The following is a 22,788-nucleotide window of genomic DNA, read 5'->3' as shown; positions in this document are numbered from 1 at the left end:
GCGAGCCGGGTGCTCAGTTCCCGCCCCGCCAGCCCGCCCATGCTCCCTGGCTCAGGCCTGTTCCCAGCCACCGCTGGGCCTGGTAAGCCCCCCGCCCCTGGTCACCCAGCCCGGCCCGACCGCCCCCCCCAGCCCCACCTCCCCACGTGGCCTCCTGGTGCCCAGGGCTGGGGCGGGGGGCAGGCGGAGCAGGCCTGAACTCACAGAGTGAGTCAGGCGGGCACCTCGGAGGCCGCAAGAGACCTCGCCTGGGTGGGCTCATGCCCCTGTCCCGAGTGGCCCAGGCAGCCCCCCGTCCTCTGCTTCCACCCCAGACGCGGCTGATCCCGGCCCTCCACCGGGAACGCCCCTCGTCCTCCCCTCCCAGGAGGAGGGACCTGCCCACCCTGGGTGTCGGCTTCCCCAGATGCTGAATGAGAAGGATGCCCACAGACCCCCGCCTGCAGCACGACAGGGGGCGGCCGGGCTTTGCTCAAGGAGCTGGGTCCCGCGCCACTGCAGCTTTCCCATCCATAAAATGGGCATTCTCGTCCTCACAGCTGCTCCTCCGCTGGGTTCCCAGCCTGTAATGACAGGGCTGAGGGCTTTGATGGTCCCGATGAAAGACTGCCCAGGCTCCCAGGCTAGCCCCAGGACAGGGGGTTCCCGTCCAGAAGAGCAGGCGCTGCCCTCCCGAGCCTCCCCTGGACTGTGGGAAGAGGGCTCCGCTGGCCCCAAAGGTCAACTGCCCGAGCCTGGGCCTGCTCCACAGAGACCCCCACCCAGGACAGGTGCTGGGACGGGGGCCCAGGAGGATCAAGGGTAGGAGGGGCCTCCTCGGTGAGAAGCAGGCTCTGGGCCCCTCAGTGACTGGGGCTCAGGTAGGGGAGCAGGGGTTTCTACGCGGAAGAAAGGGACCCACCCAGCATGCCCCACGCAACATCCCATCCCCCACACAGCCCAGGTGAGATGGTGCAAGGCATGCTGGGAGCAAGAGCACAGCCCTCAGAATGGATCCCGGGCTCACAGGCCAGCCCTGGTCCCTGAGCACGGATCCCTGACCCACCCAGACCCCAGCAGCACCCTGGTCCCTCAGGATGGAAGGGCCACCTAGCCGGGCCAGCACCTCCACACAGCAAGGTCAGACCCTGGATCACCGGATCCACAGGGGGGCTTCTCAGTCCCTCCCTTCAGATCACAGGTCCTGAAAGGATCTATGTCCCCATCCCACCCCAAGTCCCACCACACCTGTCCCAACCCCCCAGAAACCCCCAAATTCAGTGACAGAGAAGAAGGCTTGGGAGGCATCAGGCTGGCCTCAGAACAGAGAGGGAGAGCCTGCAGGGTGAGGTGGGGGGTCCAGGGTCCCGGTGCCTCTCGGCAGACATGCAACCCCGATCCCAGGGGCCTCAAATGCCATCGAGAGCGGAGAGCGAGGAGGCAGCCCGGGGCTCGGTGTGGGCAACCCTGGGGCTGGACCACGTGGGTCACACGGCCACACAGAGGACCGGGCCTGTTTGAGGACAGGGAGGGTTCAGGGAAGCACCTTGCAAACTGTTAAGTGCTCTCGGTCTTGGACCTGCTCTGTCCCGGGACACTCCTTGAGGCGAGGCCTCGTTTACTTGTTCGCTCATTCATTCATCCGGCATGTGCCCCCAGGGCCCCACTGGGGCCCAGCCCTGTGCCTGATGAGGGGGTGCAGCCGTGACTCAGACCCCACCACGCCCCCGAGGGGCCCCATCGAGGCCAGGAGATGGGCTGAGACCAAACAGGGTGTGACGTGCCGGGTGGATGCAGCCCCAGGCAGCCAGGCCACCAAGGAGGGGCCCTGACACTCACCGCCCGGAGGGGAAGTCCCAGGCGTACGTAGGGGCTGCGAGAGGCCCGGCTGGCTGGGAGGGGCCTCAAGGTGCCCGCGTGGGTGCCTGCGGTGGGGACACCCAGATGGGGTGGGAGTGGCAGCCAGGGAGCATCCAGGGCCATCGGGTAGGGCGGCCTGAGCACAGCAGAGAGGGGCGGAGTGGGGAGGGTGGCTGTGCTGGGTGGGGACCCCCTCCAGTTCAGGGGGTCCTGAACCTTGACGTGCCCGTGGAGTGTCTACTCGTCTACCTCCTGGAAAGGCAGGTGGGGGTCTCCCGAGGGGTCACCATGGCTGCTGCCAGGATTTCCCCAGCTAACATAACCTCTGGGAAGGGGGCCAGGAGCCCACCAGAAAATGCTGCTTCCCATCAGCCCAGCCCTTGCCCCTGGCTCCCTGCCTCAGGACCCCGAGAGCCGGGCAACTCAAGACGGAGTGGCTGGGGAGGGGGACAGAGAGGAGATGGGGGCTTGCATCCCAGCCTGCAGGAGGACCTCCTCCCGGTCAGTGCCTTCTCGCCTACAACGCTGGTCCCTGCAGGGGCTGCTGTAGGGTTTGTGGGCGGAGGGAGGGTCCCCTGCTGATCCCGAAGCCCTCTGATCCCGTGGATGCATCCTTCCAACGTTCTAAGGCCCCCTCGCCCCAGGACCCTCAGAGGACTGCACGCCCAGTGAACGCAGGAGCCACGTGAACAATGGATGCATCTTTTATTCACAAATAAAAGCTGTAGCAAGATATTATCTACACGTTTGTACAAAGGTTTGGACAACCCTGGAAAATACATGACGATCAGAAAACAGAACCCGTAGTGACAGGAATGTCCCGCTCGTCAGCAGGCTCACCCCTGGTCTACATTTGGCAACAACTGCCTCCGAGGACCCTTGCCCTGCTTGGGGACCCCCCAGAAAGAGTCCAGCCGGAGTGACACCTTCCATAGAAAACCATAAAAACATAGATCATTTGTCTTCAAATTCCAACTGCAAATACCTCATTTATAGGCAAAACGATATAAAAATACGAACCTAACAGAACCTTTACAAAACCCTCCCCCCACCATTTTTGTGTGTGTTGGTTTGTTTTTTGCTTGTGGTTTTGGTAAGAATTCCTGCCGTGGAAGAAGGCGCCAGGTGCCTTCAGCTCAGCCCTTGGGTGCCGCCCTCCCGGTGACCTCAGAACAGAGCAGGTCCTGGGGAGAGGAGGGTCGGCCATCCCCGCCTGGGAGACCCCACCGGCTCAATCTGCGCAGAGAACACATGCAGGCCGAGGGTCTGGAGACCACCAAGGCGGGCTCTGCTGAGAGGAAACAGCTATGAAAGAAAAGCAACCCTGAATCCTAAACCAGAGCCCGGTGAGCCCGGGGCTGTCTTGCTACATGGAACTGCTTGGCTGTAAAGAAGGCGCGATCAGATCAAACAGTAGGGCCGGCGGCCCCAGCGCACCGTCTGCTGGTGTCTTGAGTCCTTAGCACCAAACGCGAAAAGGAGAGAAATCCAGTCCAAGGTTAAAGGCACTTGCGTTGCTGTCGGGGGCGATAGTCCTCCCGTGTCCCGCTCACTCGCTCCTCCGTCCACGTGCTCGGCCGGCCCCTCCCCCGCCTCACGCTCCATCGCCTCCAAGACCCGCGGGTCCCCACTGGACCCTCCGCATCCTCGTCCCTCCAACCCCTGCCACATCCTCGCTCCGTCCCACGTCCCGTCCTCGAGCCCCCGACACCCCCGTCCCCTCCCCCGTGTCCCAGTGCCCAGCCTCAGACGTCCACCTCCTGCGGCCCCGGGGCAGCGGTGGCGGCAGCGACGCTGATGTCGAAGCAGGTGACCATCATGACGCGGGCCTTGCACAGATTCACGCACTGCTCCAGGGCGGCCGTGGCGCGCTCCAGGGCCGCCAGGTACTCGGCCGACTCGGGCTCCAGCTCCGGGTCCACCTCGACTAGGGATGGACGGCAGACCGCTGGTCAGGCCGGGGTCCCCGCAGGGCCCAGGAAATGCTTCTCTCCCTCCCAGCCTCTGGGTCCCCACCTGGGGCGGGGTGAAGTGGCTGGACTGGGGGCACAGGTGGGGCGCGGAGCCTGGGGTCCTGCACCTGCGCCTCCCGGGGCGTGGGGGGATGAGCGGGGAGACTCACACTGCTCCAGCCAGCGGCCGGGCTCCACCATCAGCCGGCCCTGGGTCTCAGCCAGCTCCCCGCGGAGCGCCTCACGCTTGGCCCACACCTCCTGCAGCCGCTGCTGCCTGCGCTCGGCCAGCCGCAACTTCGCACTGACGCACACCGGGCCCTGGGCGGCGGGGACGGTGGTGGGTGGGCTCAGGCACGGAGGACGGCCTGCTCCCAGGGGCTCCGCGAGCTTTCCTCCACCCCCCGGGCCCGGGCAGGCACACAGCGGGGCCTCAAAGGAGGGCAGGGGTAGGACCTGGGACCCTCCTGCCCGAGGGGGCTCATGCCACGTGCTCCCAAAGCAGCCTGTGCCTGTCTGGAACCCGGGCCCAGGACAAGTGGGCACGGCGGCAGGAAGCACGCTCACACCCCGGCATAACTCCAGGGCACGAGAGCGGTGGCCTCAGGACCCCTCCAGCCCCCCACTCGGCCCACAAGGGCCATCGAGAGATGCCAGGGGTTCAGGGCCGAGCGGGGCCTTTCCTACCTTCTCTGCATTCTGGGAGGGCTGTGGACAAGAGAGCAAGGTGAGGTCAGCGGGCTGCCCTGCCACCCCCAGGGGCCCACCCTGCCCTCCCAGGACCGCCTGCCCCGACCTCGGCCGGGTCCTCCCTCGGGGGCAGGCGGTGCCGCTGCAGGCGCTCCATGTCATCAATCTCGTACACCTTGATCTCGAAGGGTTCCTTCAGCGAGCCAGCCAGGGGCAGCGGCAGGTCCACCCACTGGCCGGGGAGGCTGGGCTTGCGGCCCAGGGCAGCGGCATCGGGCAGCGGGGCCGGGATCAGCCGTCGCCGCTGCAGACCTGCAACAGAGAGCCGGGCGCTGGGTGAGCAGAGGCTGGACCCCAGCCCCCAGCCCCCAGCCCAGGACTGAGAGAGGTGCCGGGCTGCGGTTCTGACAGGCAGAGCCCACGGGGGCCCTCCCAATCCTGAAATGCTCAGCCTAGCGCCAGCCGGAAACCCGGCCACCCCTGCCCGCCCGGTGGAACAGATGGGCTCCTGTCCCCCAGCCCCTCCCCCAGCCGCCTCCCGCCTGGACGGCCACACCCTCCCTACTGGACAGCAGCCTCAAGGGCACACCCGCCAGCCCTGGAGGCAGCCCTCGGACACCCTAAGGGGCCACGCTGCTTCCTAATCGCAACCGTCTCTACCGCCACCACCTCCGGACAGACTCCCAAGCCAGGCCCACGCTTGTGGCACCACCCACATCTCCCAGCACACCCCTCCCTGCTCCCCACGCCGGCCTCCTGCTTTCTCAGCCCACCTTCAGCCAGGGCGTGCATCCCCCACCCCCCCGGAGGACATCAGCCAGTGGCCAAATCCCCCCAGCCACACAGCATGAGAAACAGGCCCACCCTACCCGGGTCCCCAGAGACAGAAGGTCCAGGGGATGGAGGCAGGGACAGCAGAGCAGGGGGCTCCCAGGCAGCTGGCCACCGGCCCCGGGGTGGGGGGGGCACCAGGCTTCGAGCCCCAGACCCAAGTCCTCGCCCAGCTGCCCACGCCTCGGCAGGGCGCCCCGTGTGGGCCCACCCCTGCCAGCCCGCTCTCAGGGGATGGGGACCAGCCTCAGAGGCAGCGTGGGGCTCAGAGAAGGGCACACGCTGGGTGCGTCTACAGACGGCAGGGGCTGCACACGCCTACGGCCTCAACAGCCCCAGGCAGGTCTGTGAAGCCCTCGAGGGCCGCCCACACTGGGATCCACGAGGGCGGTGCCCAGCTGTCAAGTGCGGCCGGCCCGGACCCTGCAGGGGCTGCGCCACACCCACCTGTGGCCCTCTTCTTGGGGGACTTGAGGCTGCGGGAGCGGGCGCCCGGGGACGCGGCCCCACTGTCGCTCATGGAGTCCGGGGCCGAGGAGGCGCTGCCGGTGGCCTCACTGTCACGCATCATGCTCTCGTAGCCGCTGCTGCCGCCGCTGTGGTAGAAGAGGGCCGTGCGGCCCATGGCGGGCGGGAGCTCCCCGCTCAGCACGCTGCTGTTGTCACTGCCGTGGCCGCTGCTGTAGCGCTGCGGCCGCCGCGGGGCCGTCACCTTGCTGTACGGGGAGGGAAGCACCGGGCCCGCGGGCGGCCGCTCCTTGGACACGTTCACGCCGCTGTCATTGCCGCTGTCCGAGGCGGCCGAGCCCCACAAGGGGCCACTTCGGCCATGGCCTCCGCCGGCCGCCAGCTCGTTGACACGGCTGTGGGCGGCCCGGAGCGCCTGCTTGGTGCCCATGATGGTGCCCCGGCTGGCCTTGGCCCCAACGCAAGGCACCGCTCGCGGGGTGACCCTGGGGCCCGTCACCGGGCCCCCAGGGGTCCTGCCCGCCGCAGGGGCCAGCGGCTTCACCGAAGCACTCAGAGCCCTGGACCCTGCCGCCGGGCTGCGGCCCTTGCCCCCGCTGGCGGGGGGCTTGGGGGCCCCCACGCCCTTGGCCGGGCTGCTCCTACAGGCAGGAGTGGGCCCAGGCGTGGGGCTGGCAGGCGGCACACCCAACCTGGGCACAGCCCGGGCCGGCCTCCCAGGGCCTTCCCTGGCCTTGCTGCTGCCGTGCACCAGGCCCTCCTCGCACCGCTCCAGAGACCCGTGAGTGGCGGGATGGCACCCTGCCTCTGCCTTGCAAGCCCGAGCCTTCAGGCTGGACGTGGCCCTGGGGATGGAGTGGTCGGCCCGGCCGCCAGGCCTGGCCTCCCCCTCCCCTCGGAGGAAGGCAGCAGCCCCGGCCCAAGCCAGGCTCCCGACCTGGGGAGGGGCCGGCGCCGGGCTGTTCTTGTGCTCCAGGCTGGACTTGCGCACCGGCGGGGCCGGGGGGGCCGCCCCCGCGCCAGGCCGCGGGAAGAGGTCCCCTTTGGAGGCCACACTCTTCTTGCTGCTGGAGGCGGCCTTTGGGCTGCCCAGGCAGGCCGCTGGCTCGGCCGAGGCGTCCCCGAAGGAGGTGGAGGGCGTGGTCACACCCAGCGTGGTGGCCCCCCTCCGCAGCGGTGGCATCTGAGCCACGGCCTCTGGCCTGTGGGCCGCCCTGCCCACCTCACAGCCGTCCACCACCCTCCGGGCACAAGCCAGCATTGGGGCCAGGCTGGGGGCCCTGCTGGCAGAGGCCAGGGGCAGCGGGCCACATTCGTCTGCCCGGAGCAGCCAAGGGTCCTCGAAGAGGCCTCCAGGGCCAGGCGGGCCCGGGGCCAGGTGGGGGCAGCCCACACGACTGGCCGCTGAGGTAGTCCTCGGTTTGCGGGGAAGGCTGGAGTGGATAGTTGGTGCTGGGGCGGCGCCCCGTGGAGACGCGGCGTGGGGCTCCCGGCCAGGTCGGCTGGCAGCTGCCGTGGCCTCCTCCGTGGGACAAGGACTCTGGGTGGGGCCGGGACTGTCCGGTCTGTCAGGCTCTGAGAACTGAAAGCTGCTGTCCTCCAAGGAGCTGTCCAGGATCGGGGATCCCAGAGGGTCAGGCCCCGCTGGTGAGCCAGGGTTGAAGGGGTCTGGGCTGGCCGGCGAGGGAGGCCGCGGGGCGGGGCCGAGGCTGTCGGCCGTGCACACGCTGACCTCGCTGAGCCACGAGCCGATGGAGGAGCTGTGGCTGCCGCCAGCGCCGGCCGCCCCGTCCAGGGCTCCCCCAGCCTGCGAGGTGTATGCGTCGAATTCGTCGTTAATGCTGCTGATGATGCTGACTGGCCTCGAACCCGAGGCCAGGGCCCGCAGGGAGCAGTCGCTGCCGAGGCTGGCCAGGCTGGAGGGGCGCCCAGGGCCGGCCAGCGCCCCCAGGGACAGCTCCTCCACCAGCGTGAACACCAGCTCGTCCTCGCCGTTGAGCTCCACGGGCTGCTGCAAGGTCACCGTGGTGGTCAGCAGGCCCCGCTCCAGACACTGGCCGCGTGCAGAGGGGCGGGGGCAGCCCTCCTGCCCGCTCATGCCCACGGGGGGTGTCCGTACCACACCCACACCGTCGGCCCCCGCAGGCTCCTCTGAGGCCCCGCCAGCTTCCGGCTGCCGAGGCAGTGGGGGGGCCGTGCTGGGCAGCGGCCTCCTGCCTCTGCCCCCCGTGGCCTCATCTGGCACAGGCAGCTCAGGCCTGGCACCGCCGTCGTCTCTCTGGTCACCACCAGCTTTGGAGGGTTCCAGGGCACCCCGGTGGGTATCTGGGCCGGGGCTGCCGCGAGGCGTGCTGGCGGCCAGTGGGGAGCCCACGGCTTTCCTGGGGGTCGCGGCCTTGGGCAGCAAGGGCTTCCCGCCCCCGCGGGCCGGGCTAGCCTGGGCTCCACTGGTGCCGCCCAGGCCTCCTGGGGGGCCCTCGCTGCCGTGGATGCACTCCAGCCGCTCCTGCAGCTCCGCGAAGGTGCTGCAGCGGAAGTGGTCGGCGTCACGTGGGCCCTGGGAGGGACGGCGGCGGCTCAGCGCGGGGATGATGGGCACGAAGTCGGGCGGGCCCTCGCTGTCCGTGAGCTCGCGGTCTGACAGCGCCGCCCCCCCCGGCCCCACGTAGATGACGGTGTCGCAGGACTGCTCGCTGCTGGATGAGTAGTCGGGGTCACCGGGCGAGCTGGGGGCCAGGTGGTTAGGGTCTGGGGCTGCAGAGCGCGGGTGGAAGGGTCGCAGGTGCGGGGGGCGGCGGGCATGGCCTTCCTCGCAGGAGCTGTCCCCACCCGAGGAGCTGGACGCGTACTGGGGACAGAGCAGGCCCACCTGAGCGGCCTCCCCGCCTGCCCCCCCTTTCCCGCACCCCAGCCGCACACACCACGCTCCAGTGAAGGAAGTGACAGCGCAGCCACCAACCGTGTCCCATCAAGCACTGGACCGGCACGAAAGGTCTCAGGCCCTGAACATAACCGGGCCTCCTCAGCAACTTCCAAGGAAGCGTTAAGCCGAGTCACAGGGAGGTGAGAACACGTGCCCTCAGCACACAGAGAGTAAGTGCAAACCCAGGATTCAGACCCAGGGCACCCCGGGGCACCCCTAACTCCACCCTCTGGCCCGACGGAGGGCTGCGTGGTGCATGCCTGCTGGACCAGGCCTGGGAGGGGTACAGCCCACGGGCATCCCACCAGGCTGCCCTGAGCACACACCTACCCCTGGGCCAGGCAGATGGAGACCAGGCAACCACAGCCCCCAGTGCGAGCAGGTCCGGTTCTGCTGGGGGCGACCTCGAGCGTGGGCCCTGCCGTCTCTGGGCAAGGCCATGTGGGCACAGCCCTGTGACCCCAGGGCACGCGGGGCCCCAGCACCCCCACCATGCAGGCAGGGGCCCTCGGGGAGAGGGAGGGGCAGGCAGGAGGCGGAGCCAACCTTGACCTTCTTCCTACGCAGGCGGTGGAGGTGGGCAGCCAGCTGCACGGTGCTGAGCGTCTCGGCGTGGCGGGCGGGCGCGTCGGAGACATGGGCAATCATGGTGGTGCGGCAGTTGGCGGTGGCCAGAGTCTCCCGCAGCAGCATGGTGAGCCTGTGCTCCCTGGGGGCCGGGGAGGGGCGGGGGTCAGGGGCTGAGGGCCCAGCAGGGATGCCGGGTGGGAGGCTGGGCGCGTGGGCTGCTGCAGGGCTGGAGGGAGGGAGGTGGGCCTCTCGCTGGACCAGGGCCAGGCCTGGAGCCTCAGAGTCGGGGCTGACGCCCACCTCTGTTCCCCATGCCCTGGGCACCAGGACACCCCCCCCCAAGCCCTCGGGCAGCAAGGCCCCTCAGGTGATGGAGGAGCAAAGAACTGAGGGGCTCGGGGACCACAGACACGCTGGACACGCCTGACGTGGGCTGGGCTGGGCTGGGTCCCCAGGGCCCCGGCCAGGGGCCCACCACTCACCTGTAGGGCACGTGCTTGGCTCCACTGACCAGGGCCAAGATGACGCTGCCCAAGGCCGACAAGGACAGAGACGGCGGGCCCCCGGGGGCCTCCCCACCCCGGCCGGGTGCCCCCTCACAGCTGCCGAAGTCGATGAGGTGCAGGCGGCTGCGGCCTCCAGACACTGAAACCACAGGGCAGGAGGGTGAAGGCTCGGCCGCAGGGCACCCACACCCTGCCCCGCGGCCCACGCCCGGGACAGTCCTGCTGAGAGGGAGGGCGACCGGACCCACACCAGGCAGGCGCCACGGCCACCTACTTCCGCCCCTGCCGCACTTCTCCACTCGGTACTGGTACACGTGCAGCGTGAAGAGCATGTGCGAGCTGCCCAGGGCGTCCTCGCCGCCGGCCCGGCTGGTGCTGCGCGCAGCCAGTGCTGCGTCCAGGTAGAAGGCCGCTCTCTCAGCCGTGGGCGCCCGCAGCTCGCTCTGGTTCTGGAGCTGCAGACGGACAGCAGGGACGGCGCCTGAGTGGCTCGGGGCCAAGCCGCCGCCCCCACGCGGCCCCCAAGCCCGCGGCCCTGCTCCCCGCGCGGCAGCCTCGGCGTACCTGCGCCCCGCAGACGGGGTCCTCCCGCAGGTACACCCCCGGGGACTGGGCGTCCTGCAGGCTGCCGGAGGCCACCTCGGCCAGCAGGTCCCGCAGGCTCTGGTCCCGGCCGCACACCTCCACGGCCGAGACGCGGACGGAGAAGCGGGCACCCACCCGCTCCTTGCGCTCGTCAATGAGCCTGAAGAGCCAGGAGATGGCGCAGGGCACGATGCCCAGGCTCTGGGGCGAGCTGTCCTTCCCGATCATGGTGTAGGACTTGCCTGGGGGCCAGCGTGACAAGCCCTCAGAGCCCAGCCAGACCCGGCAGCTGCTTCCCTGGCCCTGCCCGGGGCCCTCAGGGCCAACCTGGGGCCACTGAGACCCCGGGGGCCTCTTCTGACCCACTCCATGGCTCTACCTTCTAGGCCTACAGGGTTTCAGCTGCCTCTCCACAAGCCCCCCGCCCCAGGTGCCCACCTGCTGCCCATATGGGATATGCCCACCCACCACCGCACCCAGAAATGGCGCCCAGCGACTGCAGAGAGGGGATGGTAAGGGGCGTTTACCAAGGCTCATGTGGCCGAAGGAGAAAATGCAGCCATCAGCCCCACTGACCACTGACTGGAGCACGTCGGCCACTGTCCCCGAGCAGACCTCGGCCTGGGGGAGGGGCACAGAGTCAGGCAGCCACCGGCCTCCCACCACTTCTGTCTCATCACGTGCAGACAGTGAGTCCACGAGGTGGCCCAGAGGGCACCCAAAAATCTCCACGTGGACACACGACACACACGGACCGGACACGGACACACACACGCTCATAGCATGAACCAGCCAGACACAGCTGACAGGCACATGCAGTGAACACGCGCACACACAGAAGTCACAGTGCCCTTGCGGCCACGCCGGGCACACACCATGCTGCAGGCACGCACGGCACACACGGGACGCATGGAGGAGCATCTCTGGGAAACAAAGCACCACTCGGAAAGCTTCCATGGGGCGTGGGCTCTGAAAACCTTGGCCTGAGAACCAGGCCAGGAGCTGGGTGGAGACACCACGAGGGCTGGGGAGGCCAGCGAGGAAGGGGAAACACAGCCGGCCTCCTCTCAGCGCCTCCTCCCCCCGCCCAGCCCCGGCTCTGCACGAGAAGGGCCCCGCCCCCGCCCGAGGCCGCCACTGTCACCCTCACCTGCTCCGAGTCCTGCGGGAAGACGGCATCGAAGGCAAACATCTTGGGAATAGCAGCCGTGGTGGCGTGTCGGGGGCCCGCGCTGCCTGGGGGCCCCGTGGCCGGGTCATAGAGGGTCACCTGCTTCTTCCTCGGGTCCACTTTCAGGAAGGACGTGGACTCGGCCAGGTGCTGGGCCCCCTGCGCAGGCCAGATCCGCAGCATGACCTTCACCTGGGGAGGCGGGCAGGGCGGGCATCTGAGCGGCTGCTAAGTACAGGGCAGGAGGAGCTTCACGCGAGTCAGGACAGTGGGCCAGGCCCCGGCGTGGGGTCCCCACCGCAGGAACGCGGCGCCGGCACCCCAGCTCCAGGCCAGAGCGCCTCCCATAGGAGGTCAGCCATGCAGGGAGAAAACGAGGGCCAGCGAGAGGAGAGGCTGGCCGGGAACAGAGCACGTCAGCACAGCACGGGGGGCACAGGACGGAGCAAGGGCAGGACAGGGAGCAGAGAGACAGGAGGACGAGGACGGGACCCGGAGCGCACCCCACCTCGACCTGGGGCTCCTCCGCGCCCTCTCGCTGACTCCGAGGCAGAGCCAGCACCGAGGGAGCTGAACCCAAAGACACAAGCCTCTGAGGGCAGGGTCCCCCCACACAGGCACGCCCCAGGCCCGCCAGCTCCCCGCTGGACCAGCCATCATGGCGACCCACCCCCCAGGCCCGCACAGGCTTCAGAAGGGGGGAGGAAACGCACTCAGAGAGGTCGACTGTCTCACCCGTGTCACACAGCCTGCCAGTGGGTCTCCTGACATCCCAAACCCCAAATCTGAGGGCGGAGAGAGAGGGGCAAGCAGATCGGGGCAGCAAGACCCGACCCAACCAGATAGGAAGGCACAGGCCCCGGCCCCTCCCACAGGGTCCCCTCAGAGCCCCACGCACACTCCTCTGAAGGTGCGTCCTCCACCCCTGATGCGGAGGACAGGAACTGCCTCAGAGCTGGGGCCTCCACACACCCGCCAACTCCCAACCTCAGGCTCCACACACAGCAAGGTGTAGCCCCAAGGAAAGACAGCCGTGCCCCGCAGCCGGGCAGGCCGAGGGGCACGCAGGCCGTGTGAGCAGCTGACTCCCTGCTGAGGGGAGGGACAAGTGCCCCACACGCCGGCCCCCCACATGTCTGTCCAGCCTCACCTCCTCCAGGGAGCCCCTCCTCCCAGCTCCCAGCCCCAAGCCAGAGGCCTTCAGGGCCCTGGGCACATCCTCCCGTGTCTGCACCTCAGGCGGGGGGCGGGCAGGAGTGTGTGGAGTGAAGGAAGGACAAACACATGGAGGGGGACGGGCCTGACGCCTGCGGTGCCCTCGGGGAGAAACGGGATTTGGTGCTTCTGACCCCAGAGCCGCTCGGAACCCCAAGGACACCTGGGGAGACTCAAACCCCTTGGACACCTGGGGCAGGACTCCGGGTCAGCAGGACGCCAGAGGCAATCCCATTGGCACAGAACCCGGGAGGAAGAGGGCAGGATGATCCCAGAGGAGATGGGAATTCTGAATCCCCCGCCCCAGGCCAGGGGAGATGGTGGAGAGACGGAGGCTGGGCTGGGGTGGGGTCCCGGGATGGGGACAGAGGAGGGCTGGACAGGCCACCAGGCAGCCTCTGCCACTGAGAGTCCCCCGAACACAAAAACAGACGCAAGGGTTGCCCCTGCTCCCCACCCGCGTTCATGCCAGCTCCCGGGGCTGGACTACCAGCCCCAAGGCCCTCATGGGGACAGAGGGCTCAGAGGGGAGGGGGGCCAGGAACCAAGATGCAAGAGCCCAGAACAAGCTACACTGCAAACACCCCAAAACCCGCACGGAGAACAAACACCCTGGGCCACGCCTCTTGTGTGTGGCCAAGGGGGGCCGAGTGCTGACAGGGCAAGCCACCCAGGGGGAGGGCCCCTCCCAGGAGAAGGCACCAGACTCCGGTTTCCGCTGGAGGACACCGCCCTCCGCTCTCCGGTGAAATCTCCGATTTCTCCAGTACAGTGTAAATCAAATTACCAGCCTCATCTCAGAGCCAATATTTTTCACGGGTTTAATTGTAAGTGACAGATACATAACTCCGGCGAAATTGGTTTACCGTGGGCCGTTCGCACGAGGCACCATCTCCGTCCCTTCGGCATGTGGCAAATTGACATGCAAACTCGCGCCGAGTAAGGAGAGGGGGTCCTCCGGGGAGACGCGGAAAGACATACTTTTCTATTGAGCTCCTCCGAACCTGGGCTCCATTAGGCGAGAATCGATTCTCTTATTCCCCGACGACATGAACAAAACTATTTCATTTCCAAACGCCACTGCCAAGCAGATGAAAATGTGCACTTCCCAGTAATTTGGGGCAATTTTTTTTCAGCGTGAACTCCTGGCCGCTTCAGGAGCCAAATGGGTCCTGCGGATCGGAGAGTGTTCCCGGCGGGGAGGGGACGTCGCGTGCGCCAGCCCCACACCACGCGCCACCGTCCCAGCTAAATGCCCGGGTCACTGTCTGCGAGAATCCTTTCATTACCGCAGGGAAATGACAGGGTCTTCGCGCCATACAAGCACTTCTCCCCCCCTAAACGTTCAGATATTGCAAAGCCCCGCTGAATAGCTGCCAGGTAGGGAAAAAAATACATTTTGCATAAAAAGGGGCTTCCGCTCCTAAGAGACAGCCCAGGCAGTCCTGGGGGGAGGGGCCGTCTTCTTTAATACCGCAGGATGATGAATTATCTTAAGTGGCACATTAATGTCAGGAATCGAGTGTAATCTAACTTTCTTTCCTCTGACAATATTAAATGCCTTTCAGGAGGCATTTCTGCATTTCTAACTACGTGCTATTCGTGCAAACACCATCCAGGGAGCTGGGGAGGGGGCTCTGGGGGGCACGGTGAGAGGACCAGGACGGGTGGCCACAGGCTCCCTGCCGCAGGGGACCAGCGCACAGCGGTGGTCTGCCGGAGAGAGGGGAGGAGCCCCCGCTCTGGAATACTTGGGTGGGGGGCCTGGCCCCAGGGGGACGGGGAGGCCTGCTGGAGCCCCAAGTAACACGGCAGCAGTAAGAAAGCAGGGTCTGTGCCACGAGCCTCCTCAACCCTCCAGCCACCCAGCCCCCACCCCAGACGGGCCAAGTGACCAGGCCCAGAGTTGCTTAGAGCCCCTTCCCCACGGCCAGCTCGCGGTGTCCTCCCTCGGGCCCCGGCACTCCCACCACCCAAGCAGGGCCCAGATTCCCCACTTCAGCAAGCTCCCAGGGGACATGTCTACCTCCGTCTCAGGGCGTGGTGGTGATGGGGTGAGGGAAGGCTTCCTGGACGTCCGGACACGGGGACTGACCTCCGGGAGGCCGAGCGCAGAGGCTACAGCAGGAGGGCCAGGGGGAGGGTGGGGTGGGGCCCTGGGGAGCAGCTCGGGCCCGGGCAGGGTGCCCCCCGCAGATGCATCAGACCCGTCTGCAGACGCGTCACTAGGAGCAGAAGCCCCCTGGGGCATATCCCCTAGGCGGCAGGACAGACTGGGTCCAGGGGTGCGTGGAACCCGCCCCCCCAGCTCTGCAGGGGTTGGGCCTCTGGGCGCTGGAAAGGCCGGACCCAGTGCCCGGTGGGCGGCCGCCACCCTCGGGGAGGGGCAGAGCGGGCAGAAGGCCAGGGAAACGCGGGGGGTGAACGCTCGGCGTTGGGGTCCAGTCCTCACCCCGAGCCGTGCGGCCCCGGTGACAGGCCCGACCCCACTGTGCCCTGGTCTCACACCCTCCAGAGGCACAGAATCCCCCCACTAACGCACTCACACAGAGCCGCACACGCAGACCCCGAACCAGACTCGGGGGGCAGTCACAGGCAACCCAGATGGGACCAGGACAGAAACCCGGTCTCAGCCGAAGGCACAGGAGCCAGGAGGCAGCCGGCCTGTGACTGGGCGAGGCCTTCTCCACTCTGGGCCTGCTTCCCCACCTGAAACCGGGTGACTCAACTGCTCCCCCACTTCTCACGTCAGGCTGCGGCTGGGGTTTGCCAGGACTCTGGATAGCTGAGGGATCCCACCCCTGACCCCGAGGGCAGCATACCAACAAAGACAAGGCAAGGGGGCTCCTGGGGCCAGACCCCACCCCTGAGTCCCGGGAAGCCCTGGCCGTCCCGCCCCACACTGAGACCAGCCCGTGCCCTTGGGACCCTCCCACCCACTCCCCGTAGGCCCACCAGAGTCTCCCAGGCTCCCTGCTGCCGCCTGGAGCCGTCAAGGTGGGCCTGGGCCTCCGGCGCCCCATCTGTACACTCACCAACCTGGTCCAGCCCGGGAGAAGGAAGCATCCCCTCCATCTCCCGCGCCCCATCCCGCACCTGCCCAGACACCCCAGCCTCGTGCCACCCCCCAGGGTCACCCCCAAGTCAGGGCAGGGCCTACCTTTCCAACACTGCTGGGGTTGTCCTTGGCCTTGGAGGCGGCCCTGAGCAGGCAGGGGGGCACAGGGGGCGGCCACAGCTGCAGGACCCCACTGAAGTCCGTGGGGTAGGTGGAGGCTCCGCGGGCGGCGGGGGCCGGCGGTGGGTGGGGCTTCTTGCGCCTGGAGCCCAGGCTGAGCTTCTGGGCAGCCCTGGGGAGGGGAGGGGCGGAGAGGGCAGGGGCGGAGGCGTGGGGAGGGGAGGAGAGGTGGGTGCAGGTGCTCAGAGCTGTCCTGCCACCCGCCCCGCCCTAAATGCGCCTACACGGCCACAGGTCATTCCCGCCCAGCCAAGCAGGGGCCCCCGGGGCTGGGGCCACCATTGTCCAGCCCCTGACAGCTCTGCCAGTACAGGCCAGGCGACAGAGGCCCCAGGCAGACACGGGACCCCGGCCCCTCTCCACACCCCGCACTGAGGGCATTCCCCTTCCCCCCACCCTCTGCCGCCCCAAGTCCCCAACTCAGCAGCTGGGGCAGGACGGCACATGCTGGGGTCAGCCACTCACAGGCTGTGTGACCCACACGTGGTGACTTAGCCTCTCTGTGCCTCGGTTTCCCCATCTCTAACATGGGATGACATGACCACCAGAGGCCCTCGTGTATAGCCCTGAGGAGCAAATGCATTCAAGGCGCCCAGCACAGGTGACACAGACGGGCCTGGGTCCAGATGGCCCTGGTTCCAGATGGCCCAGGCCTCCGTCCGCCCCCCACCCCGCCTGCCGTCCCGGCGAAAGGGGCTGGAGGCCAGAGTAGGGCCAGCTCAGGGCTGAAAGAAGCTGCCCACCAGGTCTGCACGCAGCCCCCCGCCGCCCCGCCCAGCTGCCCCTCTCCCGGTCCTGCTGCGCCCGCCCTCCTTCTCCCAAAGCCCCCAAGCCCCTGAGTCTCACCTGTGCCCCTCAAAGGGGCCCGACAGGAGGGCCTGCACCCTCTGGGCACACGGCCCCCAGCCCGCCTCCCACTCGGAGCAGCTACCAGCGTTTTGCTTAACTCCTCTCATCTTTCACAGGAGCTGTCTTTTAAGAGACCCCAGGGACGGCTTTCCTCCTAGTGAGGTGTCCTCAAGGAAAATAAAAGTAATCTACGGTGCGGGGCGGACCCTTCCTAACGCAGTGGGGCGGCTGGTGCACGCCTGGCGGGGGCGGGCGCCTGTGAGCGGAATCCACGAGCGGCCCAGACAACTCGGGCCGGGGCCCTCAGCCGGAGACGCGGCCCCGATTCCTGCCTGAGCCCATGTGCCCTAAACCCGAAACCGTCTGAACAGAAGTCCTGCGTCCCGGCCCCCATCCCCGCGGCGCCCAAGGATCGCACACGGGGCAGAAGAGGTGCTGACACTGTCCCCCGGGCATAGGGTGAAGGGCCGGGGGCAGAGGAACTCAGAAGGGAAGGCCGGGGGAAGCAGCTAGAGAGGGCAGGACGGGGACCAGGGGACCAGCTCAGCTCCTGGGGCCCCTCCGGCCCCGCCCGACCCCGGCCATCCTGGGTTAGGCCACAGCTTGCCGCCAGCCACTCCCACGGGAAGAAGCTGCAGCCCAACTTGGAGGACCTGGAGGATGTTAGGGTCCAGCAGGCAGCCCCATCCCCGGGCGCTGCCCCAGGGCGGGGACACCCAGGGCAGGTGGGTTGGCCCTCAGCCTACCTGGGCGGGGCGGGCTGGGGAAGCGGGGACACAGACTGGCGCCTGTAAAGGTGGAGAAGGTCCGGTGGACTGGGCTCCCCAGCTCCACGCGTGCGCAGCGGTGCTGTCCCCAGGACATGGGGGAGGGGCAGCACAGGGACTGCCTGGCACCAGCCTGTCCTGGGAGGCACCGCCTGGGCCCTCAGGGAGACTGGATGGGTCAGCAGACCACCATGGCCGAGGTGTGTCCCCCGCTCCCGTCACAGCTGGCTCCCTGCTCCTCCCTAGGTCGGGCAGGGCCACCCAGGGTCCCCGAGGCTGGGGTGGGGCCACCCTGAACCCTCCACGGCTCAAGGGCACGTGAAGGCCGGGAGGACGGGTAAGGCGCTGGGGGAGACAGGACGACATCGGGCTGCAGAGGCCACGACCGCAGGCACTGCTCTGCCCGGTGCTCAAGGCCACGGACGGCTCCGCACCCTCTGTGGAACCAGGGTGTCCGGCACAGACCTCAGCCCCCTCCGTCACCCTCAGGTCCCAGCAGCAGAGCACGGGGAGGTGTCCTTCCCCGCTGGACACGCCCAGGTCTCGCCTGGACAGAGGCTGGGCCCGGAGCCGTCTGAAGTCCCGCCAGCCCCACGAGGCTGGAACGGTACTGGCTGGGCGTCTCTGCCCCGTGGACTGACCTAAGTCGGGGCATCCCCTCCTCCCTCCCGGGCCCTGGGTCAGCCCCCGCGGGGCTGGGAGCTGAGAAGCTGTGCCCAGCCTGCCCAGCCCTCCAGGTCTCTGCTCTTACAGGCTTGCCTCACCGGGCATGACTCAGAGGCCTCGGGACAGCACTGTCTCCTGTGATGAAATCCAGCTCCCTTCAAAACCGGGACAAGCCCGTCAGCCACTGAGCAACGGCACCTCAGCTCACACGGTCTGGGGGTGGTCTCGGGAGGGTCCCAGCCTTCTGGGTGCACAGACCTGGTTTCCAGGCAGTGGGGGTGGGGGAGGAAGTGATGCCAGGCTTCACAGAGGCTAAGGGAACACACAGGCACCACACTCAGGACCCCGAACACCCACTGCATTGCTGGGGAGCAGGGCTGGAGTGCGGGGTGCTCAAGGCAGAGCCCGCAGGGGGCGTGTGGGCACGTCCAAGTGGTCTGGCTCTAGAGAGGAGACTTGGAAAAGCAGGAACTTCACCTGCACGTGCAGCTCTCCTCGTCCTCAGAGGACACCTCCCCCGGGAAGCCTGCCCTGATGCCCCCACACTGGGCTTCCCCAAACCCTGTGCCTGCTGCTACCACGGGAACCATTCCACGCCCTGAGCCACAGGTTCACACGGCTTTGTCCCATCAGGTGGGGACTCTGGAGGGCAGGGGTTTGCCAAGCCCAGGCCTAGATCACAGGGAAGCTCAGGATGGGGCCGTGAGGGAGGGAAGGAGGGAGGGAGTGAACTAACGAATGAGGGAGGGACCGAGCTCCTCCAACCTCCCTCTGAGCCCCCAGCCCTCTCACCTAATCCCAGAGGCCTTTCCCCAGGCTCACTGGCCCGGGTCATTAATTCACATAAACAGAAAAGAAAATATTTGCCTTTTTACAAAGAAAAATTGCCTCTTCCAAACAAGAAGGTAATTTCACAGGCAGTTGGCCTTGATGGTGAGGCCCTTAATCACCCTGAGGAGACACACGGGCCTGTTTGGATGTGTGTGGGGGTCAGTTACGGCCAACCCAGGGCTTCCTGCCTGGGCCACCTGGAGGCCGGCGGACCAGGCCACATGCCACATGCCACGCCCCACGCCCGCATCCCCCCCTCGGAGCTGCCTGCTAAGGGGGCCTACGCCTCCGAGGCCGAGGCCCAAGGTCCTAGCAGCCCTGGCCTGGACCGCTGCTCCCTGCCGTGGCCTGCTTGCGTTTTCCACGTCACCCGGAACTTCACGCTGAGGCTATGAAGCTGCCTCGCGCACCCTGCAGGTGAGTGACACCTCTCCGTGGGGCCCTCCTCCCCGTGCGCCTCTGGGCAGCACCCGCTCTGGCTCTGGGCCTCTGCCAGGTGCCACACCTGACGTTCCGTGGTCTGGGCACCCGGGCTGACATTCCGTGGCCTGGGCACCCGGGCAGACATGGGGAAGGGGGCTCCGCTGAGGCTGCAATGGGGCAGCGGGGGTGCCTACGAGTGCAGGGGGCTCCTGTCGCCGAAGGAACCCACCACTCCCCCTGCCCTGTACCTCCCAGAAGACCCCCAGCAGTTCTTCCCACGGCATCTAGATCCAGGGGTCCAGGTGGTGAGTCCCGGAAAGGCCCAGAAGCGCAGGCAGGAGAGAGCGCTAATGGACGCATCCCGGGGGAGGAGAGGCTGCAGAGACAGGAAGGACGGGGACATCACACAGCGGGGAGTGGGAGGACTCGGGAAGGGGGAGTCAAGGTCACCAGAGCCTCCGGAGAAAATGTAATTACTGGCGGCCCGGCCTTTTCAGGACTCTGGTGGGGGCTGGCACGCTGAGCTCTCGGTCACAGCTGTGGCTGCAATGCCCGAGCGACCCACCCAGCCCAGCAGAGGGCTGCAGGGCGCCGGGCCTCACCCCTGTGCCCTACGTCCTGTAACAAGACCCTGGGCACCAAGCTACCCACAGAATCACCCCCACCTTGGCTTGCCCAGAGCAGGGCGAGGGGCTCGGAGGTGGTCGGGAAGGCCTGTGGCTAGCGTGCCGGCAGGGAGTGCTCGGGGCCAGTGGAGAACCCGGATCCTGACCCCACCCTATCCCGCCTCCACTTGGCAAACACCGGACTCCTACTCAACCCTCAAAGCCTGTGTCCTGCGACACTGCTCGGCTCCTTCAAAGGCTCCATCCTGCCGTCAAAGGCTGACAGACCCCACCCTGACCCCCGAGTACCAGAAACTTCCGAGGGGCAGGGCATGGGCTGGGTGTCAGCTTTGCCCCCCAGATGCCCAGTGAGGGATGCAGGTGGAAGCACGGAACACACGCTCAGCTCATGCCCGAGGCCCCCCAGGGCCCAGCAGCTCCTGGTCTTTGGGGACTCTGGACAAGCCCCTTCCCCCTCTGAGCCACAGCCCCACAAAACAAAGAAGGGCACATACAGCTGAGAGCACCCTACCTCACCCCAACAGTGAAGGGTGCCACAGCCCCAAAGAGCAGAGGGTCTCGGGCCCAAATCAGGCACGAGCTGGAGATGGTGTTCCCATCAGGAACACCCACCCCACAACGTGGCCCATGCCCCGCCGGAAGCCACTGTGACTGGGGGGATCCAACAGGCTGGAAGTAATGGCAGCCGGCAGTGTCCCCCACCCCCCGCCCCATGCCTTGTAAACCAGCCCCCAGCCCCCAGCCTGAGCGCTTGTTTCTATGGTAACTTCCCAAGGTCAGTGGAGGCAGCCTAGCTCGGCTGGAGACAAAAGGCGCACCCCTCCTGCAGGCCCTGGGTTGCTAATGAGCCAGTGTGGCCCCCAGACCCCCGGAGCTGGTCTTCCTCCTCAGAGGGTCTCAGGCTTGAAATCCCCCAGCAAGCACAGCCTGATGGAGCGCGGCCGCTGCCCAAAGCCCAGGGGCAGAGACCACCCGGGCCAGGACACCTCCCGAGGCCCGCTTGGCCCCTCTCGCCCCCTCCACAGGGCTGCCGGGCCCTCCAGGCAGGCCCCACCTGCCCCGCAGCCAGAGTCCCAGCCGGGCTCTCTGCACCTAACTGGGGCGGTGAGCCCGCACAGGGCCACAATGCTGTGCTCACCAGCCCGGCGGCCCCCAACGCCCCACCGTGTGCCCGCCACTGGGCCAAGCTGATGTGGCGCAGGGTCCTGGGATCCGGGGACCAGATTAGCGCCCGCAGGGGCTGCTAATGGGACAGTGACCCGTGCTGGGCCAGCCACCACCACTCATCACCACCGTCACATCCTGCATTCCCCACACCGCAGGGGGAAGTTCGGAACCCAAGGGCATCGCCGGGGGGCGCGCAGGTGGGAGAAGGGACCCCCTGCTCCCACGCACCACTCCCCCGCACCCCGCACCTTGCTCACGCAGCGCCCCGGCCTGCCAGGCCTCATCCACGCCAGCCGACGGCCCAGGACCTGGTGTCTGCGGGGCCACGCAAGGCATCCCGTGGACGCGGACGGAGCGAACGCTGGGCCCCGGTCGGCCCCACGCACTGGAGCCCAGGCCGGGGACGGGGACCCACTCGGCTCCTGCTGACGGTGGAGCCGGATCTGACAGCAGAGCCGTGAGGGGATGTGCCAGCAGCTCCCCGGGAGGGGGAGCCCGGCAGGTGGGGTGTGGGTACAGCCGGCCCCCAGGACAGCCTCCCAGCTCACCCCAACCTCCTCGGTCGCCCAGGGACGCTCCCCCGGGCCCGTTCCACCCCTGTGCTCCCCGACTGCAGGGACAGCTGCCCTGAGACCTGCCTCATCTGCCTCCCATCCGTGGCCCCCCTCCCCCTCCCGCCGGCCCTGGCTCAGGGCCGCCCGAGGACGTCCACCGTCCACGGCTGAGCGTCCTCCCGCTGGGCCAGCGTCCTCGCAGGGCCTCACAGACATCTGCTCGCTGCACCTCTGAGGAAGCTGAGGCACAGAGAGGACAGAGAGGTTCTGTGACTCGCCCAGGGCCGCACAGCTCAGAGGGGCAGAGCTCGAACCCTGGCCTTGGCTGTACCCCACCCCCAGGGCGAGAGGCCTCCACTCACACTGCCGTCGACGTGGCGCCCTGAGAGGCCGGACGGACGGAAGGACGGCTGAGAGCTCCCCTTCTGCTCGACTGCCGGCAGGGCGAGGCCACAGGTCTCCCCGGGAAGGCCCGCAGGCCGCCAGGCCAGGGGCTGAGGTCCCCAGGCCCCCTCACATTGTCCGCGCCCAAGCTGCCCCCAAGGCAGGCCCCGGCCCTGCCCCAGGAGGACGTACCTGAGGAAGAAGGAGGCTGCGGCTGATGGGCCCGTGGAGGCCCCCGCTGGGGTGCCCGGGGCTGGGGTGACCAGGGCCGTTGCGCAGGCCCCGCCGCGGCTCCACGTCTTCGACGCGCCATCAGGGCCCACGGAAGGGGGGCCGTCCCGGACCGTGTCTGCCACCGCCACCGCGGCCACCGCTGCTTCAGCCTGGAGGGAAGCAGGGAGCCCGCATGAGGGACAGGCACCCGTCCCTCACCGGGGAGCCGGGGAAGCGGGCCCGTGCACCCCGGAGCCCAGCAAGCTCCCTGGGCCCTGCACGCACGGGACCAGCTGGCTCGGGGAGGGGCTGGAGCAGAG

The 22,788-nt window shown here is 67.8% G+C and overlaps 1 protein-coding gene across 1 annotated transcript in view; it reads right to left on the bottom strand.

Moving 5' to 3' along the window:
- Window positions 1–2,566: 2,566 nt before the first annotated feature.
- The window catches only part of KIF26A (kinesin family member 26A), a 40,233-nt gene continuing 20,011 nt past the window's right edge, over window positions 2,567–22,788 (bottom strand). The window contains exons 4-16 of the mRNA XM_082618322.1: window positions 22,448–22,638; window positions 15,911–16,100; window positions 11,515–11,727; window positions 10,892–10,985; window positions 10,344–10,606; window positions 10,054–10,234; window positions 9,756–9,918; window positions 9,250–9,412; window positions 5,760–8,628; window positions 4,588–4,793; window positions 4,479–4,499; window positions 3,962–4,112; window positions 2,567–3,766 (exon numbers count right to left, since the gene is read on the bottom strand). Of these exons, the coding sequence (XP_082474448.1) occupies window positions 3,585–3,766; window positions 3,962–4,112; window positions 4,479–4,499; window positions 4,588–4,793; window positions 5,760–8,628; window positions 9,250–9,412; window positions 9,756–9,918; window positions 10,054–10,234; window positions 10,344–10,606; window positions 10,892–10,985; window positions 11,515–11,727; window positions 15,911–16,100; window positions 22,448–22,638 (4,887 nt within the window). The 3' untranslated portion in view covers window positions 2,567–3,584. The remainder of the gene's footprint in view (window positions 3,767–3,961; window positions 4,113–4,478; window positions 4,500–4,587; window positions 4,794–5,759; window positions 8,629–9,249; window positions 9,413–9,755; window positions 9,919–10,053; window positions 10,235–10,343; window positions 10,607–10,891; window positions 10,986–11,514; window positions 11,728–15,910; window positions 16,101–22,447; window positions 22,639–22,788) is intronic.

Source organism: Mesoplodon mirus (assembly GCF_964341445.2).
Source record: "Mesoplodon mirus genome assembly, chromosome: 4".
Taxonomy (NCBI): Eukaryota; Metazoa; Chordata; class Mammalia; order Artiodactyla; family Ziphiidae; genus Mesoplodon; species Mesoplodon mirus.
The sequence above is the reverse complement of the archived record's forward strand: the minus strand, read 5'-3'. Positions and strand labels throughout refer to the sequence as shown.